At 40.4% G+C, this 12,724-nt stretch overlaps 1 protein-coding gene across 1 annotated transcript in view; it reads right to left on the bottom strand.

The window, feature by feature from the left end:
* Nucleotides 1–579: 579 nt before the first annotated feature.
* Nucleotides 580–12,724, bottom strand: part of CAP2 (CAP, adenylate cyclase-associated protein, 2 (yeast)) — a 199,606-nt gene continuing 187,461 nt past the window's right edge. Inside the window, exons 11-12 of the mRNA XM_006888669.1 lie at nucleotides 6,486–6,626; nucleotides 580–663 (exon numbers count right to left, since the gene is read on the bottom strand). Coding sequence (XP_006888731.1) covers nucleotides 580–663; nucleotides 6,486–6,626 — 225 coding nt within the window. The remainder of the gene's footprint in view (nucleotides 664–6,485; nucleotides 6,627–12,724) is intronic.

Raw genomic sequence — 12,724 nt, forward strand, 5'->3', positions numbered from 1 at the left:
TGTGTTATTGCATGAGAATAGTGTGAAATATACACGAACTTTGTAAGCAAATCAATAAAAAATATGTGTTGAAATATAAGTTCACATTTACTATGTATTTATACTAATTAAGGTGAATATGTGACTAATATTGGGGGGGGGAAGTTACACTTTCCAGGATACACTATGACTACAAAATACTGAAATTACCTAAAGGTAAGAATGTACATCGTAGCCTCTCAAAGATTTTCTATTTTGACTAGTAGTTTAAACAACAGTGAAAGCAAACCGTGCAGTATTTTTAGCTATCAGTTACTGTGTTAATAAGACCAGGGGAGGAGCATTCTTTTTTTATTTCCCTTTAAATTAGTAATGCTCACAAGTCACGTGGAAATAAAATCACACACAAAGGTAGACCATGAGGAACTACGAAACACTTCAAGATGCCCACCACACCATGCCAGAGACAGTGCTGTGTCCACAGCACAGAAATACTAGAGGCGCAAAGTAACGCAGTGGGTGCTGCTGCAACTTCTGGTGTTTAATTTTTTTTATGGGGTGGGGGATTCATGGAATTGGGGGACCCAGTCTCTCTGGAGGCTAGGCCATAATTTCTGCAGGTTCGGTGACCAACTTGGATCCATCCCACGTTGTCTTGAACTGCTCAGGAACAGGAAATTCTCTCTGGAAGAAGAACAAAGTTATGTAAACAACAGAGGCTTCCCTTTCTAATTTTTTTTGAGGGTAAACAGTAATGGTAGATTTATTAGAAAGTTACATCCAAAAGGGACAGACCTTCCTCCATGAAAGGAGATAAGGCTCCCCGCTTGTAAGGTGAATCTCTATTTATGGCCCTTTCTCTGGGTGGACCTTGGGGCTTGAGCTTGAGCCAATGAGATGACGCTACAGAGTTCAGACTTTAGTGGGCGGGTCTCCTTCTGGTCCCTGTTTTCTCATGTCATTCAGGCCCATGTGCCCAAGTCTTCTGACTTCACTCATGGGCCTACAGTACTATTTCTATGTATGTCAATATCTGCTTTCTGGTTCTGATGTCACTTATACCTCCCCCATATTACTGGCTCTTAATTTTAACATTCCTCCCTGGAGAGATCGAGCCTCTAAAATCTTTTAGGGTTTCAGACAATGACCGTTCTAGCTGCTTGATGCTACGATTGGGCATTGTGTTACCTATAAGAGCTACAAATCTCTTGAAGGCTCTACTTCTGTACATCCCTAAATTGAGGTTTCCTTTTGAAAACAGGTCTGTATGTGAACAATGCTACATGAAGGTCTAGGAAAAGTTTATCAGGTCAAACCTGGATTTTGATGAGGCCTTCTATACCTCCCTGCAGAAGTAACCGGCACCGGACAGAATTTTTAAATTTCAAAAACAGAATTTTAAAACAAAATCCTGATATGTAAGCACTAGTGATTTGAAAATTACATGGATACTGAAGATATTTAAAAATTAAAATGGGGTATTTCAAAGAGACATATGCTTGATTTGGGTTTGTAAGCTCTGTGCTGTAATTGATTTCATGTGATCCAGAAAGTTATAAACTTCTGAGCACTATGAACTGCACCAGTGTTCTACTCTTGTTCAAGTAACAGATCTTTGAAGACCTATTATTTCAGAAGTGATGGCCAGTCCTCCTCCTTTTTTTTAATTACAATTTATTTTTTTATTCATTTTAATGAACATTTACAGAGATTTTGGATTTTCATTCATTCATTCATTCTTGCACTTCCAGTCCTCCTTCTAGTCTGTCTTAGTCTGTAAGCTCTGCCACCATGCATGGCGACCTGCTGGTATTTGAAACAACAGTGGTATAGTTTCCAGCATCAGAGCATCATGTAAGCCACCACAGTATGGCAAACTGACAGATCTGTTGTTCACAGGGTGCTATGAGTTGTAGTGACTTGACAGCATCTAAAAATAACAATGACCTGGGCTACAAAGGCACAAATGAGTATCATAGCTAACTCTTGTGTTGAAGAGCATGTACATAGTTCCAAGAGGCAAGGAATGAGTGCTGTTATACTGTGGGGGCTGCAATCAATGTCAGGAAACAAAAGACGTGTGAACTGTTGAATAGAAACAATTTGTTCAGTAAACTCACTCAAACTACAATGAAAAGTTTAAAAGTCAAAGGGAAAAAGGGAGAGAGGGTGAGAGAGAAGAAAGAAGGTGGAAGAGGGAAGGAGGGAAAGGTTAAGTGTGACCAGGCCTGGGACAGTGCGCTTTAAACATCAGGCATTCTTCTGAGTGATGGACATATATGAACTCAGTTACCTCTCTGCAACCACCCGATAAGCTAGGCTTTACTCAGATTCTATCTATATGAGATAGAGGCCAGGTGAGGTGAAGCAAGTGGCCAAACTTGATATCACTAATAGGTAGTTGCTTCTTGTTGTTGGGTACCATTAAGGCAGAATTGATCCATAGTTGATTTTCCAGTGCATTTTCAGAAGCTGTGAAAGGTAAGGGAGGAGATCTCTCATTTTTCTCCCTCAGAGCAGGCTGGCTGATTTGAACTATATGCCTATGGATTGGTAGCACAAATCCTTACCACTAAGCCATGTTCATTGCTCCAGTCAAAACCTAGACAAGCCTGTCTTATCTATCATTCTCCACCAAACTCCAATGTTTGTTGAACGTCAGTTACCTAGGGATCTTGACAACATGCAGATTTGGATTCAGCAGGTTTGGGGAAGGGATGACGAATCTGCATGTCCCACAAGCTCCCAGGTGCTGTGGAGGCTGCTGGTCCCTAATCACTATGAACCCTGGGTCACCTGACTACACTTGGCTGCTGACTGAAAGGTTGAGTGTCTGGATTCACAGGTCCATCTCTGAAGAAAGGCCTGGTGGTCCACTTTTGAAAAGTCAGTCACTGAAATCCTTATGGAGCACAGTTCCACATGAGCAAAGATGCACAGAAGGTGGCCAGAGCTTGAGCGCTCTTTGTCTGTCTCTCTTTTTCTGTATCTGTCTATCTATCTATCTATCTATCTATCTATCTATCTATCTATCTATCTATCTATCATCATCATCATCATCATCATCTAAAAACATTTACCATTTGATCAATTGTGATAATATGATTCTGTGCCATAAATGACATTTACCATGTTGTGCAAACAATACCATTCTCCATTTCTAAATGGTTTTCATTGTTTTTAGTAGAAACTCTGTAAACATCAAGTAATAACTCCTAATTTTCCCCATCGGCACCACTAACAAAATCTGTCTCTACATATCTGTCTGTCTTCTCTAAGCATTTCATATGAGGGAAGTCAGGCACTTTTTGTTCTTTGCTGAGTAACTTATTTTTTCTTAGCACTGTTTCTAAGTTCATCCAAGGGGTGACATGTGGGAGGAATGTATTTCTCTTTATGGCTGACTAATAGTCCAATTTATGAGGAGGAATGTGACATCAGGATTGGAAAAAGACTTATCAACAACTTGCATTATTATAGAGATAACTCAACCATGCTTGTTGAAACTGGGGAGGACATGAAATATTTGCTGCAGTCTCCAATATGGATTGAGGCTCAATATCAAGAAAACGAGGATTCTTACCACAGATAAAATTAGCAATACCATGATAGATGGAGAAGAGAGTGGAATTGTTAATTTCAGCTTGCTAAGTTCCACAATTAACACTCTTGGCACCAGCAGTCAGGAAATAAAAGGATGAGTTGTTGTTGTTGTTGTTGTTGTTGTTATGTGCCGTCGAGTTGCCTGCGACTCATAGTGACCCTATGTACAACAGCTCTAAACCCTGCTCTATCCTGTGCTAATCTTATTGTCTCTAACACACCCATCCTAATTACCCTAGTCACTAAATCAGTTCATCTCACTGATCATCTTCCTCTCATGCTGTCCTTCCACCCTCCCATGCATGACATCCCTTTCCAAGGACTGGTCCCTCCTTGCAACATGTCCAAAGTAGGTCAGATAAAGCTTCAGGTTCCTTGTCTCCAAAGAGCAGCCTGGTTTCACCCTCTCTATGTTGAACTTGCTCTCTTAGCAGTCCATGGTGTATTTAATACTCTTCTCCAGGACCACGGCCCAAAGGCATTAATTCTCTTTCTATCATCCCTAGTCATTGTCCAGCTCTCTGATGCATAGCATGTAATCGCCTAGATGATGGCCTAGATCAGGTACATCTTAGTCTTCAGCCTGACATCGTTGCTCTTCAGTACTTTTCCATAGTTGATCCATAGTTGATTTTGGAGAGTTCTCTGACAGCACATTTTCCCAATGCAATTCATCTTTTAATTCCTGGCTGCTGGTACCAACTGAGTTGGATTTCTATGTACCTTGCAGTGAATGGTCCAATGCTTGCAGAGTGTTGTCTCTTAAACGGAAATGATGACTCCTTAGATGCCAAATGCATCAAGTGGCTCTATAGAGCTGAAGAACTTTCTGACTGGTTGGAACGGAGAAACATGAGGCAGCCCTTGGACTGTCCAAGGAAATCAACCTGTGTGTTGGCAGGTGTCTACAGATGGAGTCCGTTCCAAAGCTATGGTTGTTGAGTCAGGCTTTCTCCCATCCTTCTGTGGTTTATTTGGGTTCCAGTGCAGTCAGGACATGAGTGGATTAGCTCTGAAATTATTTACCTACGTCCATGAAGAAACAGTTAGTAAGCTCTCCAGATTTACCATATTGCATGAGCAGGAAAATGTAATTTATGCTTCCTTTTTCATTTTCAAGAATACCTGCATGCTTCTTTTAGACCCAAAACAAACCCACTGCCATTAGTTCTAACTCATAGTGACCCTCTGTGGAATTTCTAAGGATGTAAATAATTTTGGATGATTTACATCATTCTCCCTCGTGGCAGTAGTAGATCCGAACCACCAACCTTTAGATTAGGGAGCTTTGGTGGCTTAATGGTAAGGAGCTGTGCTGCCAAGCCAAAGGCACATGGTTTGAATTCACCACCTGCTTTGAGGGAGAAGGATGGGCAATTTCATTCTGTATGATTTACTGCCTCTAGAAACATGCTAGGGGATCAGCAATGAGTCGGATCCGACTTGATGGCATATAACAACCTCTGAGTTAGCAATCAGACAAGCCTATACTGCCGATGCTCCTTTTTTTGGGAAAGGAGAAAAAGAAAACTGATGGTGGCAAAACCATGTGGTGTTTCTCAGAAGGGCTGGTGGTGGACTGTTGGCATTGGGATCACCTGGAGGCCTAGTAAAAATACGTTTTACTGCTCCCCCTCCAAACTTCCTGAGTCTATCCTCTAGGTGCAGGACGGTTGTTTTTGTTAGGTGCTGTCAAGGTGAGTACGGCCCACAGTTACCTTATGAACAACAAATCTGAACCCTGTCCTACCCTGTGCCATCCTCGCAATCTGTCACACCCTTGACCTGATTGTTGGAGCCACTGTGTCAATGCACCTGGTTGAGAGTCGTCCTCTGGTTCACTGTGTCTCTACCTTTCCAAGCATGACGTCCCGCTCTGAGGAACAGCCTCTCCGAACAACATACCCAAAGTATATGAGACAAAGCTCCATCATCTTTGCCTCCAAAGAGCACAATGGCTACATCTTCTCCAAGACATATTTGTTTATTCTTTTGGCAATCCACACGATATTCAGTACTCTTCTCCAAGACCATAGTTCAATTCTTCCGCCGTCCTTATTCATTGTCCAGCTCTCAGATGCATAGTAAGTGACTGAAAGACCACGGTCTGAATCAAGTGCAACTGACATCATTGCTCTTCAATAATTCGGAGAGGTCCCTGACTGCTGACTTTCTCAATGCAATATGCCTCTTGATATCCTGACTGCTGGTACCAAGTGTATTGATTATGGATCCAAGTAAGATGAAGTCGTTGAAAGTAGCAGTTTTTTTCCCCCATCTATCATGATGTTGCCTATTGGTCTAGTGGTGAGAATTTTTGCATTCTTAACATCGAGGCACTATTTATAGTGAAGGCTGCAGTGTTAGATCTTCTGCAGTAAACACTTCAAGTCCTCCTCACTTTCAGCAAGCAAGGCTGGGTCATCTGAATACTGAAGGTTATCGATGAGTCTTCCTCCACTCCTATTCTTCTTCACAGGGTTTAGCTTCTCAAAAAATTCCCTCAGCATACAGACTGAATAGGTACGGAGAAAGGATACAACCCTGACACACATCTTTCTTAGTCTAAACCATGCAGTATTTCCTTAATCTCTGTGCAACCAGGACAGTGAAGGAGTATACTGAGTTCAAAATAATACATGGGGTACTTCTTGATAAAGGCAATCATTAGAAAACTCCCTCACTAGGTAGTCATAATTCCAGGAATAAGAGGGATCAATCAAGCAACTAAGAGGAGAAGCAACTAAGGAGAGAAGAGGCGGTGTAAAAGGCAGTTCTCTGAATTCCTGTCCTGCCTGTGAACAATTCCAAAAGCTCATAGCTGGGCACTTGGTTAGCCAGTCTCTGAGGACGTTAATAATGAAGGTGTAGGAAGTTTTCGTAGCCTGTTCAAGTGTACTTACGTAGTCGCCGTCCTGAGGAACAAGGATGTTCATTTCTGACGACTTGGCACTCACAATCTCACAGTCCAGTGCGTCTTCACTGAGGTATACGTGGCAACCTTCTGTCTTATTAATGGAAATTGTTGGAACTTTCCCCATTACCTGAAATTAGGAAGGACAAACGACAACAGAAATCTGAAACCAAACCAAGTCAACAGAAGTCATACATTGTTATTAGTTGTTATTGAGTTGGTTTCCAAACATGGTGACCTCTGGTACAACAGAACAAAAAAATGCCCAGGCTGCCACCGTCTTTATGATCTCTGGTATATATGAGCGCACTGTTGTGAAAATTTCTGCTCAGTCATAAAGAAACCCTATGGAGTGTGTTTCCACTCTGAAACATCTGTGTTGGCCTGAGTTGGATTCAACGGATAGCAACTGAAATGAGAATGTCGCCAAGTAAGCACAACCCATTAACTCCTTTAGCTTGGGTTTTAATTCCGTCTTAGCCAAGCGTTAGGAATAGCTGGGTCAGGGCTGTGGAGACTGGCTAAGAGCAACTTCTTCAGGCTGGATTGGGTAGATAGATGCCATTTGGGGACAGAACGAAAGGACCACACAAGTCAATTTTCCAATCTCAGGATATATATTTTTTTCTGAAATAAAAAGAATAATTTGAAAACAGCAGCTAAATGTTCAGGGGGTTGGGGAAAGATTGACAGCCCTGAGTGGACCTCAGACATGTATTTGATTTCATGATAAAAGAAACAAGTTACATTTGCTATTATTTACTTAAAATTTTAGCTTGGATAAGTCTCTGTGAGATGTGGATTAAAAGTGTGCACTAAATACTATCACTTAAGAGTAAATAAATTATTCTGTAAGTGAGTAGACTTCTTCCTGAATGTAAAAGAGAGCAAACAAAAAAAATGGTACAATTCTTTTCACATAAATCCTCTTTTGGATAAAAATCTCCGAGGTTGAATGTGAAGCTGACATGAGATAACATGTCTAGGAGTTTGAAATGAATTCATTTCAGGAGCCAACCCTTCAAGCAGCTCACTATATAGGTAAATAAGACCATACACAAGAGGAGGAGATACTTTGTATTGTTTACAAATATCTAAGTGCTATAAAAATTCTGGCCAGTTTTAAATTTCTCTTCCAACAATTAGTTTTCAGGTAGATGGTCCCACTGCCAAATCTCCATAGGGCTAAGCTGTTTCCCGGATGACCATATTACAGCTCTGTATTTGCCTGCTTGTAATGGTAATTGAAGAGATAAAGACAGCTCCCCTTTCACAAGGAAGAAAAGACTTCACTGCAAACTAAAGGAGCAAGTCCCGCTGATGGTGCAGGGCATGTAAAGAATTCCTTGGAGGCAGTCTAGCCAGGTCAACACAGGCTTTCTCCTTTCTCCTTGGAAACTGGACTCTGAATTGGAATTGCACAAAAAGGCAGAGGTTGTCTGAGGCCAACTAAGTGATTATGTTGTTTTGCACCACTGAGAAGCAACCCATCGCTGACCCCCAAGCAGGTTTTCAGGGGAAGTAAGTCACACAGGAAGAGAATCCCCATCGTTCTGCTTTGGTGGAAGATGGGTCACAACTGCCAGAGAGGTGTGACCTTTGGATTAGTATAACTCGTTACAAACTAAGTCACTGGAGTCTCTTGAAAATCTACCATTTTTTTTTTGCCATAGAGTTGGAACCAACCCAGTAGGTTTTCAGAGGTTATAAACAGGGTAGGAGGAGACTGCCCATCCTTCTCCCATGGAGCAGCTAGTGGGTTCAAGCTGCATGCCTTCGAGATTCCAGGGCAGCTTCTTACCACTAGGCCACCAGAGCTCCTTATGAAACCCTATTAGGCATCAGCTTGCCATAAGTCAGACTCAATTAAGTGGCACACAGTGACAATGATGATGATGACGACAGTCTGTAAACACTAGAGTTCAGAGCATGCTTCAACCAGGAGAACTTAGCAAAGGACAGCTCCTCTGCAGAGTGATAGGTAATAAGTGGCTTTGCTCATGCCAATGTCAGGTCAATGCTCTGCCATTTTTAAACGCTTCTGTATCTATTCTATTTTTGGTGAATTTATTTTTCCATGAAAAAGTTTTTCAAAAGCCTTTGAATATCTTAGTCTGTTTTCCTCTCGTGAGTTGTACTATTATTTCCCTAGGATCTCTTGCCAGAAATAAAATTACTGGGTCAAATCATCTCAACACTTTGTCCAGGCCTTTTTTCCCCAGCTAAAAAACACATCCGTTTTCCAGAGTACAAGTCAATGTATTTAGTAATGTGGAATTGTGCAACCATTTCTACCATCCAGTTTTAGAACATTTCCATGAGCTTCAAAATACCTCGAATGCCCATTTACAGTCAATTCTCATTTTTGCCCCAGGCAACCATTAATCGGCTTTCTGTCTCTGTTCTGCTGAGACCTTTTGAAAGAGCACATCCTTGACATGCATATGTTTCAGAAAAAAAGACTGCTTGTAAAGCAAGCACAGCCTGCATGCAAAGCTGAGGAGTGTGAAAGCTTATTAGCTAACTGTAGTGGTAACTTCCACCTTGAACTACTCTTAGGTAGCTTATGCAGATTTTAAAAGTCATCTCTCAATCATTTTTCTGTAAATGGCTTTAGTATATTTTGCCCATATTTCCACTGACTTGTCATTTTTTATAGTGACCTATGCCAAATAGTAAAAAGCTATCCTGAAATCCTAAAGGTATGCAGTTAAAATCCACCAGCCATTCCACAGGAGAAGGATGGACAATTTCCTCCTCTGAAAACCCTCTGGAGGGTCAGCTTTCGGGTCAGTTCCAACTTGTTAGCACACAACAGCAAGAACAATGTTAAATTCTCTATATAAGAGAGCTCTGGTGGCTTAGATGGCTAATCTCCCATGTGACTTAAAACCTCTATGTATCTATTGCTGTATTAGAATCATGTTATCTTGACCACCATGACTATAAAAGCCTCTAAAAACCTTCTAGAGGGTCAGCTATGAGTTGGCTCTGACTTGATGGCACACAGTTCTGGCTGCCAGCCCAAAGACACGCAAAGCTCACATACGTGCTGTATGTGGGAGCTCATGAACCAGCTTTGCTGTTAAAGCTAACAGTGATCCAATACTCCAACCATGCCCACGCGTGAGCCCCAAAGCCAACAGTCCTAATGTCAATTTAGTGGCCTCATGTTGAGTATTCCTCCTCAAGGACCCATTACCTAAAACCACAGCAAATATTTGCTGTTTTATTTGAGAGGTACCTAAGAAATGCCTAGGTCTTTTGATAAGTCTGCATACACTGTGTCCAGCCATCACCTAGGAGCCTCCTGGGATGACCACTCAAGGTCCTGCACCCCAGTTGGTTACACCAAGTGCTGGACTAGCAGCCTAGTTCTCTGCTCATGCATAAAATGTTATTTTATAGGAATAAACAAATGTTAAAAAAAAGAAAGACTGAAAACTAACTTCTTGACCCAACACCTCCAACAAATAGAACAGCAAGCAAACTCTACCACCTCTGGGGGGGGGGAAGCAAATAATAAAGAGAAGAGCAGAAAATAAACAATTGGTATTATCAACACGACCAGGAATTGGTTCTTTGAAAGGATTAATAAAATTGATAAACCACTGGCAAGTTAACAAAGGAAAAGAAAGACACAAATAACTTGAGTCAGAAATTAAATGAGCAATGTTACAAGAGAACAAACTGAAATAAAAAGGATAAAAATGGAATACTATGGAGAGCTATACTTCAACAAATTTGAAAATTAAAAAAAAAATTATTCAAATTATTAAAAACTCTCACCCTACCTAAACTCAGACAGAAATAGAATATTTGAAAGGACAAATCACAAAATAAAAAAAAATTGAATAAGTAATAAAAAACTCCCAACAACAGATACCAATTCTATTCTTCGATGAGATAGAAAAGACAATTTCTAATTTTATCTGAAATAGAAAAAGACCATGAATAAGCAAAACACTACTGAAAGAGAAACAAGGTAGGATCCCTGATCTCAAATCCTACTACACAGTCATGGTGGTCAAGATAGTATGATCCTACTACAGCAATAGATACATAGATCAATGGCATAGAATTGAGAATCCAGAAATCAACTCATCCACTTATGGTCAACTGATTTTTGACAAGGAGATGAAATCAGTTAAATGGGGAAATTACAGCCTCTTTAACAAACTGTGTTGGCAAAATTGGAAAACCATCTGCAAGACTCACACCCTCAAGCCAGACACAAAACCCAATTCAAGGTGGACCAGGAACCTATGAGTAAAAACAAAGACTGTAACATTAATCCATGACAAGCTAGGAACAACTGTTGAAGCCCTAATCTACAGCAGAAACAAACTTTCAAGCATAATGAAAAGCCTATCCCCAGGAGAGAATAAAATAGATGAATGGGACCTTCTGAGAATCAAATCCACATGCACATCAAAAAACTTCTCCAACACGGTAAAAAGGACATCTACAGTATGGTAAAAAATATTTGGCAATGACATATGTGATAACAATACTCCAGTACATCAACAAGAAAAAGGTCATTTCATATCAAAAGATGAATTGCATTAAGAAAATATGCTGTCAGGGACTTCTCCAGAGTGCTGAAGAGCAATGATGTTAGTCTAGAGACTAAGGTGCACCTGATCCAGGCCATGGTTTTTGTAACTACTTGCTATACATCAGAGAGCTGAACAATGACCAAGGATGACAGAAGAAGAATTGATGCCTTTGAGTTGTGGTGCTGGAGAATAGTATTGAACATACCATGGACTTCCAAGAGAACTAACAGGTCTGTCCTGGAGAGGGTAAAACAAGTTGCTCCTTGGAAGCAAGGATTTTGAGTCTCCATCTGACATACTCTGGGAATGTAGCCAGGAGGGACAAGTCTTTGGAGAAGGATATAATCCTTGGAAGAGTTGAGGGTCAGCACAGGAGGGGAAAACCTGGGATGAGATTGATTGACACAGTAACTGGGGTATTGGGGGTAGTAGGTGTGTCAGAGACAGTGAGATTGGCTCAGGATAGAGCAGAGTTCAGAGTTACAACTTCTAGTGGATTATTACACAGAAGTAGTGAAAAACAATTATTTTGTTTTGTTTATAGACTTTTTTGTATCCTTTTTTAAAAAATGAATTTTAATGAAAATTTAATTTTAATGAAAATTTACAGAGACTTTGGATTTACTTTCATTCATTGTTGCATTTTTCTCCCTCCCCTCCAGTTCATTCTTCTCTTTGAAAAGAAAAATTCTTTCATTGTTATCCCTCCCCCCCAAGTCCACTACACTATGCAGCCTTCATTCTGGACTCCTGTCATGACAATAATACCTAATCATATATATCTTTTAATCAGTTCTCTCTCTCATCTGTTTCAATGCAGTATACATAATTTATCCAATCTTTCTCAGTCTCCCCTCCCCCAACCCCTATGTCAGACACATTTTACAACAGTTTGTGACTGAGATATTTCACTCAGCATAATGTCCTCCAGGGTCATCCATTTTGAATAGTATTTCATGAGTTCCTTGTTTTTCAATGCAGCATTCCGTTGTGTGAATATACCACAGCTTCTCTATCCATTTGTTGATGGGCACTTAGGTTGTTTCCAACTCTTTGCTATTGTGAACAAAGCAGCAATAAACATGGGTGTGCATATATCTGCTTGGGTGGCAGTTCTGGTTTCTTTAGGGTATATTCTCAGTAGTGCAATTGCTGGGTCAAATGGTATCTCTATTTGCAACTTGTTGAGAAAGCACCATACTACCTTCCACAGTGGTTGCACCATTTTACACTTCCAACAACCGTGAATAAGGGTTCCAGTTTTTCCACAACCTCGCCAGCATTTGTTGTTTGCTGATCTGTTAAATTTTGCTATTCTTACTGAGATGAGGTGATATCTCATAGTTGTTTTGATTTGCATCTCTCTTAGAGCTAGGGATTTTGATGTGTTTGTTGTTTTCATGTGTTTGTTGGCCATTTTAATGTCTTCTTTGGTGAAGTGTCTGTACATATCCTGTGCTCATTTTTCAACTGGTTGTTTACCTTTATCTTGTTGTGGTGTTGTCCATGGACTTTAATAAGAATTCTTCTAGGTTTTATAATAGAGTATTACTATGGGATTTTGACAGACAACCCAAATACATTTACAGAATGTAGTAGATTTTTCCTGACTTTTTGCTAGGATTATTGGTATACTGGATTATATATTTTCATATATATATATATATGT

This window comes from Elephantulus edwardii, unplaced genomic scaffold (genome assembly GCF_000299155.1).
Source record: "Elephantulus edwardii isolate Elephantulus edwardi_28Jun2011 unplaced genomic scaffold, EleEdw1.0 scaffold00070, whole genome shotgun sequence".
Taxonomy (NCBI): Eukaryota; Metazoa; Chordata; class Mammalia; order Macroscelidea; family Macroscelididae; genus Elephantulus; species Elephantulus edwardii.